We start from the raw sequence: 24,535 nt of genomic DNA, 5'->3' as shown, positions 1-24,535 counted from the left end.
TACATTTTGCATTTTATATTTTCTTATTGTTTATTTTTGCCTATTTATCGGTATTTATGGTGGCTGTAACTCCATCTTGAGCTGTAACAACCAAAGCTGGGGAGTAATAAAGTGTATCTATCTATCTATCTATCTATCTATCTATCTATCTATCTATCTATCTATCTATCTATCTATCTATCTATCTATCTATCTATCTATCATGACAGCCGCATGTTTTGGTGCCAATCTTGTTCGTCGAAGCCTTTTCGTGCGCGTAGCAGCCAACAGATTCCTGCAATATGTTTAAAGTTGCTATAAAACATCTTTTTCTTGTTGCATTTCATAGTTTTTTTCAGTTTCCTGTCTGTAAGCAACATTTGAAAGTGCACAAATAAGCTTATTTCTAAATATCTGTACTTCAGAAAACCTGTTTCTCAGGTATCTTTCTGTTACCTCGTAACTATCACCTTGCTGGCAACCCACATCCCGTCACCTCGGCACTTTGCATGCAGACAACACACACACACACAGACACACACACACACACACACACACACACACACACACAGAGTGAGCACTGAGCTGTGAGCTGCATGTCAATTCAGCTCTCATGCTCCTGTGGCTCTGGTTCCTCAGGGACCGTCACCCCACCCTGGTCTTCCCCTTCACCTCAAGATCCAGCAGCCTGCTTTTTGCTACTGATAAGTTTTGTTTTTCTTGAATATGAAACAGAAGTACACCATGCATGAATGTATGCTGAACAACTTATCAGCACTTCTGCCTGCACGCTGTTTTGTAATTGTTTGACGTCTGACTTGGATAATCACAGAGAGTTTATGTTCAAACCTGGACTCAAAAAAACCAACTGGGATTAGGTTACGTTGTCCGTTTAATCTGATCTTAAACCTTCATGTGAGGGGAAAAAAAGCGCTCAAAACTTTTAACGTCAGGATTAAATTAACGGATTCCCTCCCGTATGTTTATCACACTTACAAGCCAAAGTTTCGAATGGCCTGACTACAGCTGGCCTTTATGTCGGCTGTTCCTCTTTTCAGGGGAGAAGTTGGTGTGCTGGATCTTCTTTCTGGGCTCCTTCCTGTGTTTCCTGTCCAGAGACTGATCAGGCGGTCAGGGATCATTCTTGTCAAAGAGTGCAGCAACCAGGACACGGACTGATGCAATTTCTCAGCTGTCCCTTCACCCACTGATTTAAATACAATGCACCCAGGGTCATGCTTTTAGAAGCTGTTTTAATCCAAGCCTGCGATCGATGAGATTTTGTTTTCTAACAGGTTGACACGTTGTCTTCCAGCTTAGATCTGTTTAGTGATTTGATCAATGTTCATTTTGACATTTCAAACACCGGAAATATTTGCTGTTGACGCAAACCTCTGTAAGGGCAGTCACGTATGACTCACTCAGACAAACCGTTCAGACAATAAAAGATGACCTATGTTGAGGTCCTAAGTGAAGGCTAGTCACATGTTTAAAAGGCACATTAAACTGAGATAAAGCAGCTCGATGGCGATGTTGCAATATTTTGAAATTGATGGCACACTACAATAAATGGCTTTCCTGTAACCCAGCAAACTTCCTTATCTTCACTTTTACATCGTCAAATCTTTAGTCCTGCATCACCATTTTCCATTTTTGCGCATTTCTTGACTTCAGTATCGACTCGAATTGTCATTTAGAGAACTCGTACACTGATTTGTTTTTCCGACATTAACTCTAAAGAAGACCTCCATAGGTGGGAGGCTGAAGGGGCCTTTGGTGTGAATGACATGAACTGATACTGATTAGAGGATATGATCCCTGATCAGTGGCTCCGTGTGTGTGTGTGTGTGTGTGTGTGTGTGCGTACACCACATGTGTGGTTAGGTGGCTTTCTCCCTGCGTCCCAGGATGTGGGCTCCACGTCCACCTGTCTCTCCACCAACAGCGTCCTCGTCGTTCTCCCAGTTCCTCTCTGACTGCCTATTCTCATCTCACCCACACTGACTCTTAACCAGCGCGCTCCCAAGAGACGCCACGAATTTCTTCAACGCTTGCGTAACACAAACCTGCTCACGGTAAATCACAACTTCCCATCGAGAGACTCTTTGCGTACGTCGTGTCTGACTTTTATACAGTTCTTCTATCAAACCACAATTCGTAAAACAAGCATGAAGGGGTTTTTTCTCGAGAACTCGACGTGTTCGTTTGACGTTACAGCTGATTTAAGCATCGGAAAATAACTGCCGATGTTCTGAAAGGTCAGTGCTGAGCGTGCACTCAAACCCAGGGACAGTAAGTGAGGAGTCAGCAATACGGGCGAATCCGGAAACAACAAAAAACAGGAAAAAGATGAAAATGTAATTTCTTTTAACTATCTGCAGTGATTCCTCTTTTGCTTCATTTCCTTGAAACGCTGCTTTTAACAAAATAAGAACCGCTTCCTTTAAGGGCCCGTCGTGGAAGGCGGAAGATGTAAAAAATTGTTGGAGCAGATGGCCTTGGATGCGCATGATGGCAACATCAGTTCTGATTTTTGCTCGTCTCTAATGGTTTGTTGTGGGAAGCCTCAGACGCCACAAAGAGATGTTGCAACACAAAGAGAACCACATTGCAGACGCTGAAAATGTGAGCAAGAAAAAGTGTCTTTTAGCAGAAATGTACACAAGCGTTTTGTGACTTCTCTTCCTCCTGCGCTGGTGGGAAAACAAATCTGATCCTCGTACACTAGTTTAACGTCTTTCAAAATTAAAGAAGCATTTACAAGAAAATCTAAGTACCAGAAGTAAAAAGAAGTGTTCGTCCGTAGATGTTCCTCTATCTGTGGAGATATTAATGTCTCTTCTGAGAAATGGCTCTTTACAAGATGTACCTCATGTTTGACTGAGAAAAAAACACACACAAGTAGGCCTGCAGTGCTTTAATTAGCCAGTCTAGCTCCACTATGTTCTGGTAATTGGCTGAAACAATGTCCTTTTCCTCTGTTTTGCATGTAAAACCCCTAAACTAATAGAAAATAGAGGTACGATCAAAAATAATTCTCTTGTACAGGCATGGAAATGACATATTTAGTCTCCCAAAATGGAAATACAGAAGTGAAGTAAGAGTTTGATGGAACATGTGAAGCGTACAGCGCTGACTCCCATAAAACATCCTTCTCTTATGTCATGCCCGTTTTTTTTTTTCTTTCTGACTGAGAGTGAGAAGAAAAGACCGACATACAACCGAATTGGAAAATGATACGAAACCACTGCTAGAGATTAGTTTAGTTTCACACAAAAGCGGGGCAACAGTCAGCCTGGATCTGCACAAAGGTGACACAGTCCGTTTACCAGTATATAGCAAAGCTCATCTGTTAAAAAAAAAGAAGAAGAAGACGAAAGAATTTGCTCTCTAAAGGTTTCTGGTATGTTTGGTTGTCTTCAAACAAGGCCAGGCCAACAGTTTCCCCGTGTCCAGTCTCTGTGTTACGCTGACTGCTGGCTGCAACCTTCATATTTAGTATTTCCATAGATCATGTATGAAAGCTGAATGAAGCCTTTGGATCTGAAAAATGAACACAAAAGCCTCACAAAGTCAAAGGAAAATAATTCTACTTCTCAATTGATTTGTTACCTCAGTAAACACTTTTCTAATAAGTTTATGCTCTTGATGCATGTTTTAAGGCCTTTTGAATACATAACTATGGGCTCATTTGGAGTAAAATAGATACTAAAGCAGGCTATATTGACGGGTCGCTACCGAATTGTTGGCACAGTCTTTGTCCAGCAGCTGAAGTTTGACCTCAACATGGATGAGATTCTGAAAAAATGTCATCAGTATCTCCTGCAGAAGCTGAACTTTTTCGGTGTGAGCAAAAACATCCTCACAACGTTTTACTGCTCCTTCATAGACAGCATAATCACCTTCTCTTTTATGTGCTGGTTTCACTCTATCTCTATGCGGCTACTGAGTGTTGTCAAGATCTGATCTGCTCCCTGTAAGAGCCCTCTCCACCTTTTGTGAGCAACAGACCTTTAGGAAAGCCAGCAAGATCGTTCAGGACCCCTCACACCGGCTGTTCCCTGCATATGAGTGGTTCCCCTCTGGACGTCACCGTCGCTGGCCAGGCTGCCGGATGTTCACGTCCGAATTTGCGGACAAGAAATTATAAAATATGATCTTGAAATCAAAGCTCTCATCCAGGACATCAGGGATTGTCCTGGACCTCAGTCTGCTCTCATGGAGCTCAACTCTCAGGTCAAACAGAAGTTCAACAAGCTGATGCTCAGAGGATCTGGAGCAGATGGCTAAAGAGCAGCACAGAGAGTCAGACAGACTGGCCATCCAGGCAGAGACTGAGAGCCAGCGACGGTAAATGCTGAGTAACCAGACAGGATGGAGGAAATCTTTTGTTCCCAGAACTGTCCTCCGTCTAAATGCACAACCATCTCTGACCCGCTGACTCCCGTCCAATGCCCACGTAATATAATGTGATATTTATGACGTGGTTTATTGTTTTGATGTCTTTATATTAAATACTCAGTGAGCTTTTGAATCACCTCTAGGGGATAAATAAAGTTATTTGAACTGAATTGAATTGTGCCATCGGGTTCTCCAGTCAGTTCCATCGCTCCCTCTTTACATCTGGTTCCGGACAAAGACGATAACACCAAATGCCAAACTCGAGGCTTCAGAAGTGTCGCTCACAAACCCGCAGGTGGCATCACGGTCGCTACATCCTTCCTTTACATACATTCGAGCGTGTCCCAAAAAATGCTTTATCATTACTGATGCAGAAGTAATATTTTTATGGGAATTTTTATTTAGAAATAGACTATTTGACAAATATGAACTTAACCAACGAATTAGACCACAGGGGAATCCTAAAAAGAGAACACAGAATAAAACTGAAATCATAAACAAAAACTTAATCTGAAACAGAAGCTTGGGTTGAAAAATGTTAACTTAATAAGTTGTCTGTTAAAATTTCAGGAGAACTTATCGAATAAAACCAGTTAGGTCTTTTTCCTCGTATTTCGTCTGTGTTTCTGCTTCTAAATCAGTATTTATTCAAAGTTTTCTTTCTTTATTCAAATTAGCACATATATTTTACAAACCTGTACTTCCACAAACATAAGGACAGTATCCGATTACAAGGTATATATCAATAAAATAAATCAATTATGTTAATCCAGTGACAAACAAGTTATTTGTAAAAAAAAAAAAAAAAGGGGGTGCTCGGGACTGGTGGCAGTTTCCTGTGACAGTTTTTGAAGTAAGTTCCTCTTCTGTGGAACTTAAACAATACTCCCCCGTGTAAATAACCGCACGCACACACACACGGAGATGCCATATTCCAGCTGCGTGTTAATTCAATGAAGCATTGATTCGACATTCTAATTTAAGTGAAAGGTTTTATTCAGAGGTGTCAGATGAAGAGCGCATGACTAGGTGCTTTTTCTGTGAGTCATTATAGCAAAAAAGTTTTTGTCTTATAAAGAAAAAGGTATTTAATTAGCTACCCAACCTTGTCTCCAAAATGTTAACATATTACTCATTTGTCATGTGGAACTAGACGGGGTTTTATTTCTATGCAACCTTCATCGGTATTTCATTTTTAGATTGGTTCATTTTTGCATTCAACGCTTATTTGACACAACTTTTTAGTTAGTTTAATTTTTTTTTTCTTCAGCTTTTAAGTATTTGGGTAAATTTCACAAACGACTAGATCTTCTTCAGCTTACAGTAGAGACACATGTACAACACACATGGGAGCATTTTTTTACAATGACCATTAGAAACTCACGGCCCGAGTATTGGGGAACTGAAAACACAAACATGCACAAACTATGTGTGTGTATGTGTACTTTGTTATTTTCACATTGTGGGGACGTAAATTCTGTTTACACCATCGCTGTGAGGGTCCCACCGTCCTTCTGGGGATAAAAAATAAAAAAAGTGAGGTCCCTTGTTGTAAATAGTTAAATTTCAGTTCAAAGGGTTGAAGTACGGCTACGGTTGGATTAGAGATGAGGGTCAGAGTTCGGGTAAATCTTCAGGAAATCAATGCAATTCCTCTGAAGTCCCTACATTATGCTAAAACCCAAACACGCTACTTCCCTGCCAATATTGCTCCCATGTAACCAGTATGACGTGAGAGATGATGCTCTCTTGTGCCCCCCGTATTGACCAACTGTATGAGACACAAGAAGAAGAAGAAAGGCTGTCATTGTGTCCCTGTGAATCATTTAATCACTTGGCACCAGCTGGTCACCTCTCTTCCTGTCCTTTCTCTCTTAGTCATCGTGGAGATGTGAGCGGGGCAGCGGCGGCGGTGGCGGCGGGGGGAGGAAGGGGGTGTCTGAGAGTTTCCCTTACTTACGACGTCTAGATCCTTCTTTTAGTTTCAAACAGTGTTTTAGTTTCATCATTTCTAAGCCGGAGTAATAAACAGTGTGTGTTCATCGTAAATGAGCGTCTCAGCCGAGGAGTTCCTTCTAAACGCTCTTCTGTTGATGTCGCTGAAGTGACGAATCGGCTTTCGGAATGACGGTTTTCTTGATTAGAGCAATGAGAGTTTTTGTCAAGTCAGTCCTATTGTCCGAGAAGATTAAACGAAACTTTGAGTGTGTAGGAGAACAGTCCTTTCCGGTGTGTGTAGCCCTTATTTCACTTTTTTCATAAGGCCAACCATGGTGAACTACTGTAAAGTGTAAGTTGTGGCCTACTGGATGCTCTCTCAAGGACGCACCCCGTTCTGTCGCTTGGCTTCCAGGTTAATCTGCAAACATTGCAGGTTCTGCTGTGGTTTGCTGTGGGTAGGTCCTCCTTTGTTTCATAGTTTATCAAGGTGACGAAGTTGCACGCATTGAAACTGTGGTTCTAGGAAGCTACGATGGCCACCTACTCCTGAATTTCAGACGAAATATGAAATTGAAAGTCTTCAAGCCCGTCGGCATTTGTATTTTGTGCAGCCAGGCATCGTTCGAGCCGCGCTGGTTCCTGTTTGTATCAAATCCTAATACTAAAGAGCCGAAATATTTCAAGATTGTCAAATGAAATTAAAGGAAAATGTAATTAGAATGGAGCATGAGGCACCTGATATAGTGTGCAAACATTACAATGATGTTGAGGAATTGATAAATACATTCAAGTAATACAGTAAAACTGACTTTTCAGTAACTTACATCAGTGTGTTATTTTCAACCTGACATGCACCGGTGGTTGCATGAGTAGTTCACCACAAACTTCGGCCTAGAAATGGTTGAAAAAGCTGCATATGGAGGAAAAAATCTAAACTGCTTTGGGAAAATTGTTGACAAGAGCCATGCAATTCCAATTCCATTAATTATATGTGATTTAGTAAATATTCTGAGTCATAGTCCTATTTTCCTGAACACAAGTCTGAGCCCAAACCAGCAGCTACGACACAACTTTGTGATACTTCAACAATCCAACATTAAATAAAACTACAGCATAATTATACAGCGACAAGCTCGAGTGAAGTTCAGTAAAAACTTTTTATTTCAAATGCCGTTTACAAAACATGATGTCAAAAAGGTCTTTACATGTAAAAAGTCTGATAGTAAAACCTATCTGTCATTTAACATCGCATTGCATCTAAAAGTCGATGCAATTTCTGTCAACTCATATAAAAAAATCTGTCAGAAAAGTATCTGATAAAATGTCCACCTGGTCTGTTTTATTCAAATGGTTGTCACACATGGAAGAAAACTCAAAAACAAGTAAAACTGAGAACTAAACGTATGTCAAACTGTTGTCATAGTGCAGAGAGGATTTGAGTAAGGCTCTATATTGCTATGATAGATTTGTTCTGACTCGGGGTGTTTGTAAGATATGAACATGATGTACCGCTTGTTTACTGAGACGCATGATAACAATAATGAAAAAGCAGATGTTTGGACACAGTTCTACGTCCCGTCTGTACACAAAAGTAAAAACATACAAAATATCAGGGACATGCTAATGTTGAGTTTCAGCTGTACTACTTTTTTGTCAGTAAAATCACCTCGTCAGTGTCAGAAATTTAAGAAATGTCCCTAATATTTTGTACGTGTATTACAAGCTGCAGCGCTCCTGTCGGGTGTGGTTACTGCTCACAGTTCAGGCAGTGATGGGCATGTTGTCCCTGTAGCAGGCTGGCCTCTGAGGAGCGCTGTAGCTGCACAAGTCCTGGTAGATGCGAGCCATCTGGTCACTGGCCACCTCATCAGCCATCTCCGGGTTTGGGTTGTTGCAGTAAGGCTGGGAGCGACGCATGTTCATCGTTTCCAGCAGGTGCTGGCAGTTTACCACAGTGATCTGTGAGAGGAATGCCGATTTATTGTCAAAACTCTGCATCATTAGCATCGAACTGTTTATATCAACAGGCCAGCTGTCTGAGAAAGACACGTCATGACTTCAGTGGTCGTACCTGCACAATGATCAGTTTGTTCTTGGCGCTGCTGTGATCATTGAGCTCCTCTCCAAAACACAGAGTCACTGTTGGATCAGGAGCGGGAATATGACCCTCCTGATACAGCTGCAGAGCTGAAACATGCAAAATAAATGAACAGCTGCTTAGACAATCTTTCCAAAGTATCAATCCCTCATTATCATTTACTTGCTCTAAAGCATTGATGTGAAATAAATGTGTTTGTGACTCTCCTGAGCTTTCAGATAACTGACTGAACTCAGTCCCTCACCTTGAAAAAACCTTCCTGTGTCAAAAATCTTCACCACGGCATCCCTCTCAAGTTTGCCAGGCATGGGGCTGTATTGCGAGCCCACCTCTCCCAGGCCGCTCCAGAAAACACGACTCTGGCACAGCCTCTTGATGAAGATGCCATCTTGGTTCGCACGGACCAATACACCTCTCTCCAGGTGGCCCAGGAGCTTGCGCGTGACATAGCGCTGCCGCTCGTACTCGATGAGCTCGGGGGTGGGAAAGTGGACACTCTGCATGCTGTCTGAGCTGTAGAGGGCGCTGCGAGCCAGGTGCTGCTGTGGGGAAATCCTGCAACCTTCAGGATGAGTTACCAGCGTGGTGTTCATCAGCTTTCCTCCGTAGTAGAAACTGATCATCATCTGGGAGAAAGCTGGGGAGGAGAGCGCTTTGGTAAGATTCGCAAATATGTGCACAAAAAATAAAGACACAATGCATATATCCTGCATTTTTTCATTATCACTGCCAATGTTTCTCCAAAGAGCGGATGTGACACTTTCATAGACAACATAAATAAGTACCTGAGCTGAGAGTGCCTGATGGTAAAGGGTCCTGATGCAACGGGAAAGCTGTGAATTTACAAGACAAAGACGTGAGTTAAGGCTGTCTTTAACTCAGTGGACACAACCACAACCTCATGTCATTGCTTTGCTGCATCATCAGAAATAGCATTTCTCCAGCACGATCTGACAAAGAAATAATCACCTTAGTCAGCAAAGTTCAACAGGATGTTAGTCAATTCTTCCATTGCAGAATTCAACAGACAAGCAAATAGCCTCCATTTAGCACCCACAACGGCTGGGACGTGCTTGAGATTTCCACTGTGGTTGTTTTCGTGGGAATTAAAGCTCACGTCTCAGAAAACAGAACTAATAGCCTGACATGAAGGTCAGGACAAAACACGGCGTGACGTCTGGACAGACTTATATCTCCAAGCTCATTTTATTCAGAGGAGTGTATGTTGTGTTGTAAACTGGGTAGAAAGGCGGTCTTACCATTGATGCTGCTCTGGGACCAGTATTCTGGACTGGCCTGGATGCCGCAGCCTTCCTCCTGCAACACAGTGCAACAAGACGTTGTCAACAAGGCACCTTTGTACACTGTTCAGTCAAGCAGATTAGTGGGAGGGTGTCGGTGCAACAAGTGTTGGAGGAGACGGCAGAGTGTGGTATTGAGAAAAACAAGTGACACCAACACGAAGTAGCAATAAAGGCAAAGTGCGTCTCAGATCAGGTGTGGGGGTGGAATAAAGCCTAATTAATGATTTGAAGTGAGAAGCAGCCTCACCTCTTTAATAAAGTCTTCTAATTCAGCAGGGCTGCAGTCCATGTCTGTCATATCTCCAGAGCTGCTGGTGGCTGCCATGGCCATCACTGAGCTTTTGCCATCTGTGGGTGAAAGAATAATGCATCGTTTAGGACTCTGTTCACAGTAAAAACATCAGCGTTAACCTACTGCATTGCCTTTACATTTGTCAGAATCAGTAAGAATGTCTGAGGAATGTCATCCTGCAACATGTATTGCATTTTCAGTTTGACAAGGTACGAACACGATCTGCCATCAGTGGGACGATGTCGACTTGTTTTGGAATTTTACTTAAAATTCACACACAATAACACAAACTCACTTTTCTGCTCTTCTTCGGGTACAATGCGATACACCTTGTAGGGCTCAGAGATGTCCAGCTGTGACCTCTCGGTCACCTCCTCAAAGTCAGGACTTTTATTCAGGGCACAGCGGAGTCTGGTCTTCCATGTTGCGGGTTCAGCTTTGTCCCCCTCCTTAAACTTGCCTTTAAACACAGCCCAGGCCTGTGGAGGGCAAAAAAAACTAATGTTATAACTGCTGGTGTAGTGTTTGAATTAAAGTTGGATTCTGTTTAAGAAACATGAAAATTGTTCAAGAAAAAAATTTTAAAAAACAAAATCACACATTTAAATTCACAAATTCCAAAGAGGCTTTTTCTTCAAGTGAAAAGTTTTGCTTGCTAAAAACAAATGAAAACAATGACAAATAATGTTCTGAATGATTATTTCCATTAAGCCCCAAAAGAGCCACACTTAGAAACCAGAAGTGCTCGAATGATCCACGAAGATCTGGTTTTAGCGCTGCGTAAAACTAAAATTGCTTACAGTAAATCTGTATGTCATACTACACAGGAGTGTTTCAGACCTTAAAAATGGATGCGTCTACTTCTTGGTTGTAATCTTGTTTCCCTGCATGTTTCCACGGAATTCGGAACATGGTGCGGCTTTCATCCTCCCACTGGAGTCCTGAGTATTGCGCACTTTGGATCTGCTCCATCAGCCACTGCTTCAGTCTCCGACCTCCCGAGTTTGACATCTTAGCAGAGAAATCTTTTTGTTGGATTGTTTGCTTCTACCTAAATGAGGATAATACAATTTATAAAAGTTAATAAAACTTCTACTATTTACTTTTCTCTGAAATACCAAAAATAACTTATGACTAATGAAGCCAGAGTGAATGAATAATATCTAACTTTCACCTTTTAGAATGAAATCAAAAGTAAAAGCACTTACGGTTTGATAAGCAGCTGAGCTCTAGGTGTGATGTTGACGGATGGCTCACTGTCAGAGATAATCCACTCACTGCTCCTTGACATGCACTTAAAAACCTGTTATGAATGAAACAGCAGGGGACAGGATCTGACAGCGCTGGCGCGCTCCGACCAATGAGCGCACCGAAGGCGCGCTAAGACGGCCCATCCCGGAAGACTTGTTCTCCGAACTGCGGGCATTTACAAGAAATGGCCTGACACAAGCGATGGTTGTAAAGTCGCTGCCCACGCCAAAAAAGCTACGCGGACGTGGATCGCTGAATAAAACCCAAGAGTCACAAGTTACCCTGAACTGTGGGGGATTTCTGCGCTCCAAAGGTGCGCTTCTCCGCCAACACGAGTCACTGGCGATGAGAAAGTTGTTCCGCAGGTACAGCAGCCTTCTGTCGGCGTGTGTCTGTGTGCAGTAGGTTGGTTTCGTCCCCCTGGAAGATATAAACCCGTCTAATATCAAAACTGTGGTAAATATTATGGTGGGAGGACACCCAGGCAAACACACTGAAGTGAATTATCATCTAATATTAGAATCATGAGAGGAGACTAAATATGAGAAAGCAACGTTATATTACCATCATCTAACTTATTAAAGGTCCATTACCTAAATACCTGTAATATTTTCTTAGTGGCTGAGCTGAAGAAGTAATCAATTTTGCTCCAAGACCAAAAAAAAAAAAATCAACTATTTTTATTAATAAGTTATTGATTTAAAAAAAAATAATAATTCAAGCAAAAACATCCAACACTTCCCTGCTTCAGCTTCTTAATTATTATTGAGTTAACAATTTGAAACATCAGCTTGGATTTTATGTATTTCTAACTGTTTTGCCTTCCATCCTGGCATTTTATGAACAAAACAATCGATTAAATAAGAAAATACTCATCAAATTCACTGTAAAAACACCCGACTGATGTTTTTTTTCCAATACAAATGCAACACAATTTCCATTATTTCATAATTTGTTCAAGAAAACAAAACAAAACAAAAACAAAGCAGACCTGGAACAAGCTTCACTGAATGATTTCAGCAGGCCATCAGACACAGACACAACACCTATGATTTATGCTGAGCTCGACTCAGTGAGCGTATTATAAACATTAGTTTTCCAGTTAACAGAATTCTGGTGACGTCATTTTCTGAATTTACAGTAAATCTGAATTTAAGATCACAGTCAGGAATTAACCTGCCTCGACATGCCCTACATGAAAAAGAAAGCTTACTTACTGTCGCTCTATTTTTTCCCCCACATCATATAAGAACTTAAAAGCACTGGAAATAATAATATTATATATATATATAATTATTGTATTATTATAATATAAGTACATTTTGGTTAGAAGTAGATGACATGAGAAATACTAGACTTACAGTATCTGTTGTGAATTTCTCCCCACAGGAATGAATTCCAGAGAAGCACTGACGCCTTGTTTTTCCACATAATGAGGTAACAACTGAAGAGGATGTTTGTGATGAGAGTTAGACACTCTGCCTCCTTCCAACAGAGCAAAACGATCTAATGTGGAATCATGATTATGAAGGAAAGATGAGTAGATATTTGTAAGACTTGATCTATTGAAATAAGGCGTCCAGCAGAATAATGTTTCATGTCAAAAACTATTGATTGTATCTGTCATAAAATACAACTTCTGAGTGATATTATCCACCAGCTACACCTTTAAATTGTCTTTAATATGATAATAACATCCTCACTTGTACAGCTTGTACTTTCTTTTCCATACTCACAGACACACACACAATCTGGTGTTGGTAGTAGATTTATTAGCAATTCCATCTTTTTTTGTCAATCGCTGCATTTTATTATAAAACACAAAAAACAAAACAAAAAACAAAAGTAACACCATAAATATACAATTAAAACAAAGTTAACTGTACCCACGAATTCACAACAGAAATTCCCTACAAATCCGCTTCGTCATAATAAAAAGAGAAATCAGAGCGTCGGTAAAATCAGGAAGACACGAGCATCTGGACAGCAGAGATCCTTCATCTGTAGTTATGGTTTAAGCTCAGCCGTGTGTTTGTTGTCGCTTCCCATTTCAACCTGCGATGTGTTACTTAAAGGAACATTTTGCCACGTCTGAAACCAACTTGTGCGTCACTCAATTTGTTCTTAATGTCCACAGTGCATTATGCTGTATCTGTGATGGTGACTGTGGCGGCCTACTTACAAAGGTCACCCTCACCTTATCTGACATATACTCACTTTGTCCTCTCTGTCTGTCTGAGAGGCTTCAATTTGCAACAACTCGCCTGTTTTTTCCCTCCAACTACCCAACCGACATTCATTGCAGCAAGGTGGAGCGGTGTCACCTGCGAGGCGGTGGTTAGCACCGTTGCATGAAAGTCGCCGGTTCACATCCGGGTTAGTACACATCTTTCTGGGTGGAGTTTGCATGTTCTCCCCGTTCTCTCCCCGTTCTCCTGCTTCCTCCCACACAGTCCAAAAACATGTTGAGGTTAATTGGTGATTCTAAATAGGTGTGAATGTGAGTGTGCTTGGTTGTCTGTCTCTAAGTGTAGCCCTGTGATAGACTGGTGACCTGTCCAGGGATGGAAAAGGACTTTGTTCCGCTATGCAGGATATATACTGTGTGTACGCAGTTTGCCATAAACTCAAAAGATAAACCAAATGAAATGAAAAGGATCGACTGAAATGAACCAACACTATCCCAGCTGGGTACAAACAAGTGCTTTTTACTATATGGGCAGTGATGTGCATCAGTAGTACAATACATTTGTTGTTTTTCTAAGTGGCTAGTATATCAGCAAATGACCCTATGTCCGTTGAAATAGTTTTAATATGTTCAACAAGCTCGCGCTGGTGCTTGCCGCTAGCAGGCTGTGCATACAAGTTAAATAATGTCAGCACAACAAGTTCACAAGCTTCTGTGCCGATCAAAAAAAGTACTATAAGTGTACTGGTGCATGTCAAAATTAAATACATCTGCCATCAGTTTGGTGTATTTCACTGACCATCACTACAGACTGGATTTTAGCATCACTGCAGGCAAAATGTTCATTTAAGACAGCTTTAAATCAGTCATGTCTTTAAGGCTACTGAGCTGGACATTGCAGGTGTGAGGAGTCCAAATGGAAATTACTGGTTATGGCTAAGGTGCTGAGGTGTTTAGAGTAAGGCGTCTGTGAGCACCAATACCCCTGTTGTGGCTGTACTCTCTGTTAGGGGAGTGTGGCAGGTACTAGTAGTGGATAAGAGTCTGTAGCACAATTCTAAATCAACCTCCACTGCTTAAAAATGACAAATGCAAATAAAGTTTTTATTTTTTTCAATGCTTCACTTGTTAGTGGGCATTTAAATCATCGTATGCTTTTTAGAGTTGTACAAGTTGCTTGGGGTTGATTTGGAAATGAGTACAGAGTAGTTGTTGCTGCAGACAGCATCGGGCACAACTTTGGCGTGACCAGAGATGCATGTTTCAGCTGCTGCCTTCAGGATTATCAGTGTTGGACGGCACGCCTATTCCCTGATTTATCCAGCGCTGGTCTGCTCCTCTCCTCTGGCTCTCCTGTTGCTCGGTGTACTGGCTCAGCAGGGCGCCCACCTGCTCCTGGTCGTTGAAGGGGCTGGGACGGAAACTGGCGCGCAACCACGTTCGGTACTAGAGACGAGAGGAGACAACCAAATCATCTTTATTAAACATCATTGTATTAAGTTAAAACTACAATTCTGATTACGCGGACATAATGCATGTGTAGTAACCTTGACTGGAAAATTCTAGTTTGTGCTCTTTCTCATAAAAACATAACACATCTACACACACAATAAATTTGTCAAACATATTTTTAAAATGTGGCACCTCAGAACACATCTTAAGTTAAAAAAAAAACAAAACAGTGCACTGTTATCACGTTTTCGACACATATCGAGCCGAAAAGAAGCAAAAGAAATGTTAAAATTATGAGCATTCATGCTACTGAAGCTACAAACAAATCACATTATCATAATGGTGAGGAATTTGTTTTTCTTTGTTTCTAAAAAATTCTAATTTCATATTTGAGTTCATCAATACTGCAGCGATTTATCTTCACATGACTGTTTATTGTAACCTGTGCAGAACGTAGCGACCTGTCAAATATTTACAGGCTTGGTTCACAACCTTCAGCACAGTGAATGCAGCACTATAAATCAGTCAACGTGGACTTGGAGCTACGTTATGAAACTGAAATATGCAAATGTGCACGTTGGCTGGCGTTTTTATCTTTAAAGTGATAATCAATTTTGTTGGTTTTATGTACTGAGCAATGTAGGGTTCAGTGTTTTTAGCTGGGGCTGCAAGGTGGAGCGGTGGTCAGCATTGTTGCCTCGCAGCAAGAAGGTCGCCGGTTCACGTCCTGGTGAGGACACCCGGGATCTTTCTGCGTGGAGTTTGCATGTTTGCATGTGCAGCGTGGGTTCTCTCCGGGTTCTCCGGCTTCCTCCCACAGTCCAAAAAACATGTTGAGGTTAATTGGTGATTGTAAATTGTCTGTAGGTGTGAATGCGAGTGTGCTTGGTTGTCTGTCTCTAAGTGTAGCCCTGTGATAGACTGGTTACCTGTCCAGGGTGTCCCCTGCCTTCACTCTAAGTCAGCCGGGATAGACTCCACCCCCCCGTGACCCTAGTGAGGATTAAGCGGTGTATAGATAATGGATGGATGTTTTTAGCTGTTTCCACCCATACTGCAGTTATCTTTGTTTAAAGTGTACAGCAAAACAAAATAAATATAATTTGACTCCCCCCAATGAAACTAAAAGGGTTGAAAGGGTTCTTATCCTCTTCCCTTATTACATCTTTTAAGGATCTTGTGAATTTACATGTTTACTGACCCAATCACAGAGACATAGGAAGACAGGCTTCATATTTATTGCCATTGAAATGTACAGTAGAGTGAGTTGTGTGCTAAAGTCTTTCAACAACACCAGATGGTCAAAAAAAGCAAGTTATTGCAATCTCTGAAATGATGTCCAGGAACTATCAAGAAATTTATGTAATACCTTCGTCTATATGAAATAAAATGAAGTGAAAGTAACTCTGACAGCAATCCATTTATCTTCTTAGGTTTAGATTCCATGGCATAGGTCAAACAGGCCAAACAGCACAGGACTGACTCATGACATCAACACAGCTATAAAAACATAATCTAAAAAAATATAAAGCGCAGTATAAAGATAAAACATCAGGGAGCACCTGATAGCAGAAGGTTGCAACCAAGGCCTGCTGTCCACTGACGTTGTGGCATCTCGAGCACAACATCAGAGGTCACAAAGCACTTTGAGGTGTTCCACATGATAAACGGAGGAGGCAAAATGAAAGTATAAACGCTGTCAAGTCAAATCCGAGAGATAAAGCTCCTCCAGAGAGGAACCTGCTCAGGTCATAACAGTAAAGTGGAGATAAAAAGGGTCATTTGAGGTGTATATAAGTTTATGGAGGCAGGACACTTAAGACAACTACGATACATTAAGGACGCAACGTAAAAACATAAAGACATAAAAAATTTTGAGAATACAGGGTTTTTTTTATTACATTTTCTTTTTGCATTAATATAAAATCCTCCCTGTAAAATATTATGTCACACCTTTTTTTATTTTTATTTTTATTTTTTAACAATCCATCATCCAGTTAGAAGCGAGAGTTGTGCTGATGTACAGTATTCTGATCTCCAAGTCTCTACACCAGTGGAGTTCAGTGCTGCTGAGTCGAGCAGCAATAATAATTTATTAGCAGTCTTTTACTCCTTAATCGTCTACAGTAGGAGCCTGTTTTCATACCCTTTACCGGACCTTTTAAAGAACGTCTGCGGACAACAAACTTCTACGTGTTTCTCTTGTATCACTGATTTCCTGAAGACGGCTGCATCTGCATATTAAGTTTAGTGCAGCGCATTTCACGTGCTCTGTTGTTGTGGTGCTGAGGCAGCAAACCATGTTGCTACAGTTGCGTTAAAAACAAAACTACGCCGGCGTCTTTGGGTTCGTCGCTTTCAATCTCAGAGAGATGTGGGAAAATCAGAAACACAGACACCCATTTTCCCTTAAATCCTCGAAATCACTGCGAGGTCCACAAACAACGAGCAATTTTTTTTTTTCAAAGTCGTGTTGTGTTGCAAGCTGCTGACAGTAATGCTAAACACGTGATGAGCAGTACCGAGCTAATGCAATCCCAGCAAACCCCCCTGCAGTTCCCCTTCTCTGGCCAGCTAGTGCTCTGCTGGGTCAGTGGTAGTGTAATGGAACCACACACACACACACACACACACACACACACACACACACAAGGTGCCTTCACTGACGAAACAGGTTAAAATGATGCAAAACATTTAAGGCCATGAAAAACCACCTGCTGCCAATGTACGGTCGTCCTTAAATGTGTTCAGACCCGTCCATTAAAGAAAAGACAAAATAGTCACTCAAATAACTAGAAACTGAAATAAAAATTTGTTTAAAAAAAAAAAAAGTGAAATAAGACATTGCTTTTGAGTTATGGTTGAAAAGAATGATTTAAAAAAAAAAACTGTCCCCACAATTCAAAAGCAACGTCGTGATTTTCATTAATTGTTTTTATTTATTATTACTTTTGTCAATTTCGACTGTATCTGCAAAACGCTGTGGTGATTTTCTCCCAGTCTTCTGATGACTCAAAGACAATGTCATCAGAGTCCTCAGTGACATTATTTAGCATTTTCTTTGTATGGAAAAAAGAAAAAAGAAAGTAGCCATAAACCAGGAAGTTTGAACTAATATTTCCTATAAGTGGTGATGCTCATTAAAGTGAAAGTGCATAAATCCAAAACTCATTGGGACTTCTCTTGACACGCAACAGAGAAGGAAAAAAACTTCTGAAATGAATATGAAAGTTAATAGGGTGACAAATTAGGAGATAAATATCGCATTAAATGCATTAATATGAACCTTACACAAATAAAACCAGTGTTATATTTTACTGATTGTATGACTGAGCTACAGTTCTATTTTTTACTTTCTGGAGAGGATTTCAAACACTAAGCTATGCATATTTATTTGATTTACAGAGCTGCAGTTCAGTTTCCAGCTGTGTCAACTTAAAGCCACTAATCTGACACTGTCATGTTTTTATTATTGGATTGGCCTCTACAAGAATGACAAATACATAAAGAAAAATTACCAAAACATTGCCATGAGGTTGCATGAGACGGCCTCTCAGATTAACAGTTGGCAGGTTAACCACAGGGCTGCCGGCGCAGTGTGATGGTTGTATGTGTCACATCCTGTGAGTGTGCATGGGGCCTTGAATCACAAACAACGGCGCACAACACAACACGCAACAGTCGGCGCAGAATAATATCCTATAGCTACAGGCAAAACAATGCAATATTTCAACATGGAAAGATTTTGACCTAAAGTCCCCTTTCACCGTTCAAACAGCTAAAGCGTGTTGGTTTCATTCATGTACGTTCCTACGAGTGTTTACCTCTGACACTTGTGTAGTCTGGTACTCCTGCAGCTGCTGCTGGAAACCGTAGTTTGGGCCGACAAAGGAGCGAACAGCTTTGACTGCAGACAGACACTCCTCCCAGGTGTAGTGGGTGACAGTCATCAGGTAGGCCACCACCATCGTAGTGCTGCGGGAGACACCTGCAAGACTACAGCGACGGAAAAACAACAGTTTGGTTGTCATCACAAAGCAGAAGGGTGTTTGACAGCTTATTTCCTCCTTGTAAAATGTAAATAAATGGAAAATCTGGTTCACAAGCTGCACTGTCAGGTGTTAAATTAACCACAATAAACCACTAGGTGCAGATTTCTTTTCTTGTTAGGACACATTTTGATGAAGGGCAATGAAGACACGACTTGGCGCCTGTTGGAGGTTTAGATTTAAAAACCTACCAGTGAACTAGACAAGATCCACCATTGAGGCGACATTCATGGATGAAGCTGATGCACTCTTTAAAATGCTGTAATCTGGAAAGAAGAATACATAACACAGAGTTAGAACAGGACTTTCCATATCTAACAACTAAATATGCGAAGAAATGTTTTGTATCAAGGAAAACGTTAATAACCAGAAAACTGGCTTACTTTAATTGAAGTGTAAGGATTGTAAAGCTAAAAATAGACTAAACATAATAGGATATGAGAAAAGGACAACTTGAACTGAAACTCCTGTTTTAAGGCCCTAAACTTTTTGTTTCAGATAAGTTGCCGAAACTCCAATAATGTATTGATTTTGACCGTCGAAACTCTCCAACGTAGGGAGAAGTCCCCAAGTGGGCACCGGTTTTCATTCATTTTTGTTACTTCGAAGAAACGGCACATGTTCGGGAGCCATAATTTTCCTTTCAACTACTCCAGGGAGTCATGTGAGACGATGGTGGAGTCTACTCAAACAGAGAGTCTGTGGTAGACCAGCACAGACAGTAGGGGCAGACAAGGGAAGTAGCTGTCCTCATTTTTTTGTCGCAGCGCAAAATTGCATCAGTTTCCAGCTTTGATTTATTCTATGTGTAGAACCGATCAAGAGAATCAATTTAACTTACGACAAAAAACACAATCAATAAGCCTTATAGCAAACAGGTGAATGGACAAAAAAAAAACCTGTTTATTGTTTAAGATCACAAACATCCTCAGACTCCGCTCTGAAATAAAAACGAACACAAAGGAGCACAATGAAGTGTAAGCGCTCCACAGATATCCTACTTATACACTGTCAGGAAACACTGATGGGGTTTTGCATAATCAAGAAGTGCATGGCTGATAGCGCCGTCTCCTGAGGAGCAGATGCTGGTTACTCAACAGCAGACAGAATAACAGACTGGGGTTAAAATAGATTGACTGTCACTTTTCTTTTTTCCTCCTTCCTGAGATCCAAACTCCTCTTTAAAACATGTCTCCTCAGCACTTTGTTCTGTCTTCCTAGCACAGAGGTTTCCGGCAGACTTGTTTAATATGCAGAAAATTAAACTTGTGACAAAGATTTGAGGTTTTAACCAGAGAATAGTGTTGAAACAAGAGCAGGCGGCGTGTTTCGGAAATGCAAAAGGGAGATTATACAGTGCTGTTTGCTGATTTTAAAACTCTAATCACATCGGTATGAATATAAAATCATTTTAAAACAAACCAAAACGTTTACCAGCTTAGTTGTAACCACAGTACATCATACTGGACACGGAGACTGTGCATAAAAATACACATCTCATTTTGGAAATGTTGATGCAAATAAATTTACACCTTTATGGTCGATGCGCACCGTGCACTGAAACCAGAGCAGGCTTTTCACGAGAGGCAAAAAGAGGAACCCTCAGCTTTCCACAAACACCTACACGTTAGCAACTATACACAATTGCAACATTTATTTCAATCACATATTCGCTGCGCTCAATGTGAAGCCTACAATATCCTCGACTACATCGATTGCAGCAGTGACCCAGACGGCCTTCATGTCCCGACTAGCTGGTAGTTTAGTTCTGCTGCCCGTCACCCGCTGCAGGCCTGACAGTCAGAAATGCTGCTGAGGTCTGACCAAGATTTGGAAGATTTGTTTCTAGGACTTGTTCTCATTAGGGTGGAAGCTTGGCTCTCCCTTTTTCTTTTAAACGATGAAGCCCGCTGAAACAGGAATTGTGTTTTGAGGCTTCCACTGAACTGAATTCCAAAGTACAGCCACAATGGCTTCATGGAGGTGGAAGGTTTTGCAGACAGCTTCAAACCACAACAGTTGCTCCAAAAAAGAGGCTTGTGAGTCAGACAGGCCCTGCTGTGTACCTTGCACATGGGAGGGGCCGTCGGATCTGACCATAGGGGGCCCCTGGATGATGGTAAGCCTAGTGGGACGGCAGTTGGCCTCACCCGCCCCTCAGTCAGACCAGTGATTGTGACAGAGGGGGTTTATTAAAGCCCAGGGTGGTCGAAGCTAACAGCCAGATGTCACACTTAGGTTTCCTTCCTCTGCTGCCTGAGGGAAGGACGCTTGATTGCGACAGTGGAGGTCAGACACCTCCAGCCCAACCCAATCAGCAACATCCAACCAAGCAGTACAACTAAATTCTCCTTACAGTTCACACAGTTCTAGTTCTTTTTTCTTTTTGTACAAACTAAAGTAAGTAGAGCTCCTCTTTAAATCCTGGATAACTTCAGTGAATGCAGAGGTTAAAGTCGCACTGACATTTCTGGGAACCGACAAATTAAACTCTTCTCAGCTGTCAGCGAGGAGCTCCACGGGAACGGTGAAAAAGATTTATGCATCGGCTCCTGAGACGTACCTGTGCAAGAACTCTGACTATCAGCAGAGGGCACCAGTGCAGCTGTAACAACACAATCCCTCACCGGCTCCACATCTGATCTCAAAGTGGGTCATTAACGGGGGTCACAAGACACCAGGCTGCTCTTTTTTTGCTCTATACATTAATGCTGTAGCCTCTGGCTGGTGCTTCTGTGTTGGGCCTTCAGTTCACGTCGAGTGTTAAGTGCAGACTTATGGCCGCCGGTGTTGCATAAGGTCAGAGACTGTGCATAGAAGAGACACTGCTGCTATGACTAATGTGATGCGTTAGCAGCTGCTGTTGGGGTGGAGGGATAGCTCATGCCTCTTTCAACACTGAGTCTGTCTGCTAGTGAACAGTGACACATTGAACACATTTACTCCATTTCTCACACACATAAACACAAAAAAGCTATTGTGAGTGCACAATCGTAGTAACAGAATAGAATGCATTTAATAACATATATCTACATCATCACATGGACATAACTGATGAATTATTTAGATAAACTAGGAAGTACTGGTCACCCTGACCACTGAAGTACTGCTTGAATTTAAAAACTTGCAGTACAAATTAATCTCAACATTGTTAGTAGTAAATGTGTGGAGATTACCAAAAGAAATCATGAAATTTTTTTTTTAAATCTGCAATTTTGTGTGATTTACTCACAGGTTCTGGCTGGAAGCATCAGCTGCATGAATACAAAGGTACGTCATGTCCTGTAAAAACATTCATGAAAAACTGTGGACAACTGAAAGGAAATTCAAGAACATAGACCGTGCATGTCATGTCTAGATGATATCTGTAAATCTTCAAATATACTTTATACGATATCATTTACTAAAAGTAAAGCCCATGTCAGTTTTATATCTCTATCTAATGTGAGCCCCAGGATTTACATGTCTCTCACACTGAGCAATTCCTTGCCCAATAACTCTAATGATGTGTGTAAAGCTCACAGAATACAGCAGGGAGTTGTGTTGTCCCTAAATTACAATAGCCCACACTTAGGTTATAACCTGGTAATTACACATATTGGAGCGTCTAAAGAAATCTTACATTATTAGCCTCTAAACACACATGCAGCACACAACTGAAACCTCTCTTGCTCCAACTACAACTCATCACTACCCCCAGCTGGCTGACAGCACAAATTACATTATTAAAGAGGCGTGCACAGTCATAGCAGGTAAAAATTTTCCACAGCAAATCACTAGAATGGTTCATGAAAACTTGTCATGAAAAATAATACCAGGATTTTTCCACTGACCTCATACACGGGTTTGGCATTGTTGTACACAGACAAGATGTGGGTGATGCCATTCTTGGATAGACTTTCTCTGTTTTCGGCATCTGTAACAAGGACAGAGGAGTAAAATCCCACCAGACTCTTAGTAGTGAAGTTTAACACAAACCAAATGCACCAAAATGTCTAATCAGATACAGTGATGCTTCTGCAGAGGCAGGCCTTGTGAGCTGTTTACTATCCTCCAACACATTTGGTACAGTCAGGCCTCTGGTCACTTGTTCCTGTCACTTGAAACTAATTTTAGCCATTATACTTGTGCCATCATGTGGAGCCATCATCAAGGTAGCTAAAGTTAGAACGCTGCAAAGGCCACATTAACTAGGAAGAGGTTGTGTCAGGCCGGGGAGTGTCGCACTAATGACTGCTGACTCATATTTTAGGTTTTAACCTTCTAGTTGTGTCATCTTCAGCGAGGTATTTACATCTTTTTACCCTAAAATCTGCTTGATAAAAGAAGAAAAAAATGTCAGCTATGAAATCTTGAAAAATCTTGTAATAAATATGCCACATATAGAGAATAGCACTGACTCTGAATACCATTTACAGTGATTATAGGCAAATGGAACCTTTTTTCCTCATATTATTTGGGTGAATACAAAAAAATCCAATATTTTTTATGATATTATATTTAAGATATAAGATTTTTAAAAGCACAATTCTTCTTTATCAGTCCTCACACTGCTCATTCCTTCATGCTTTCCTACCTTACACTGATGGCCTTATACCTTGGTCTGGCCTGACCAATCTATAACTGCATGTATTTTAATTTAAAGCATCAAATCATGTTTGTCTTACCTCGTATGTTCCCCAGGTAGAGCCCGTCCACAACCTGTGAAGCAGCAGTCACAGACATATTGCATTTAGGTTTTTCATTACAGTTCGGCTTCAAGAACTTCACTTGAAAAGGGGGTCGAGCCAGATTGGATTTAAGGCTTAAGGCTTAAGAACCAAGTACGAGCAAAGGAAAAATTCCCCACAGCCATACAAGGCCTGAAGCAACGATGCATGATTATCAGGACGAAGTGATGAGTGGCAAGCAGCCAGCCACTGAGTGTTACTGTAGAAAGTTGGAACTAGATAAAGCAGTAGTTGTCTGAAGATATTTCAGCACTAGATTGGACAGAAAAGCATATTTGACAAACACAACCTGAACGCTTCGGTAGCAATTAAGAATGAATGCAGACACTAAATGTATCTGCTTATGCAAGAACTTACTATATTATCTGTAGTGATCTGGTTTAAAAGAAAATTAATCTGCTTTACATGTGCTCCTAAAACGTAGGCCCGACATTCATTTTTGATTAAAAGGGCAGTGATGGGCTGCTGCTGTCGACCCATGTACAGGGGCTGTAGTCCCTGATGCAGCAGCCATGGGTTTGAATCCCACTCATGGCCCTTTGCTGCAGGTCCTTCCCTCATTCCTCTCCCCCACTTTCCTGTCTCTCTCTTCACTGTCCTATACAACAAAGGTAAAAAGGAAAAAAAGGGCAGTGATGTAGTTGAGCATATTAGCAGTGAACTGTTCACTGTCACTTGATGTTTAAATCGGAGTGTCACCGTATTAAAATAGGGCCTGCAAACATAAATGTTTAGAAAATATGAAGGTCCAATATTGCAAACCTTTTCAACAAATCAATGAAAGTCTCACATGTTCTCAGAATGTGTCTAATTCTTCATTTCAGAATTCATTTCACCATGACTGTATAAC

At 41.2% G+C, this 24,535-nt stretch overlaps 2 protein-coding genes across 2 annotated transcripts in view; both read right to left on the bottom strand.

Annotated features, from left to right (window-relative positions):
- Positions 1–7,459: 7,459 nt before the first annotated feature.
- irf8 (interferon regulatory factor 8) lies at positions 7,460–11,327 on the bottom strand. Its single transcript, XM_008304771.1, has 9 exons — positions 11,224–11,327; positions 10,856–11,066; positions 10,311–10,494; positions 9,971–10,071; positions 9,679–9,736; positions 9,205–9,252; positions 8,664–9,056; positions 8,393–8,508; positions 7,460–8,280 (listed from the first exon to the last, which is right to left on the bottom strand). The coding sequence occupies exons 2-9, from the start codon at positions 11,024–11,026 to the stop codon at positions 8,083–8,085; spliced, it is 1,269 nt and encodes a 422-aa protein (XP_008302993.1). The 5' UTR covers positions 11,027–11,066; positions 11,224–11,327; the 3' UTR covers positions 7,460–8,082.
- A 2,631-nt stretch (positions 11,328–13,958) lies between these two features.
- The window catches only part of dusp22a (dual specificity phosphatase 22a), a 12,744-nt gene continuing 2,167 nt past the window's right edge, over positions 13,959–24,535 (bottom strand). Inside the window, exons 2-7 of the mRNA XM_008304770.1 lie at positions 23,623–23,656; positions 22,789–22,871; positions 22,188–22,237; positions 19,147–19,221; positions 18,731–18,902; positions 13,959–14,900 (exon numbers count right to left, since the gene is read on the bottom strand). Of these exons, the coding sequence (XP_008302992.1) occupies positions 14,718–14,900; positions 18,731–18,902; positions 19,147–19,221; positions 22,188–22,237; positions 22,789–22,871; positions 23,623–23,656 (597 nt within the window). The 3' untranslated portion in view covers positions 13,959–14,717. The remainder of the gene's footprint in view (positions 14,901–18,730; positions 18,903–19,146; positions 19,222–22,187; positions 22,238–22,788; positions 22,872–23,622; positions 23,657–24,535) is intronic.

This window comes from Stegastes partitus, unplaced genomic scaffold (genome assembly GCF_000690725.1).
Source record: "Stegastes partitus isolate 25-593 unplaced genomic scaffold, Stegastes_partitus-1.0.2 Scaffold2316, whole genome shotgun sequence".
Taxonomy (NCBI): Eukaryota; Metazoa; Chordata; class Actinopteri; family Pomacentridae; genus Stegastes; species Stegastes partitus.
The sequence above is the reverse complement of the archived record's forward strand: the minus strand, read 5'-3'. Positions and strand labels throughout refer to the sequence as shown.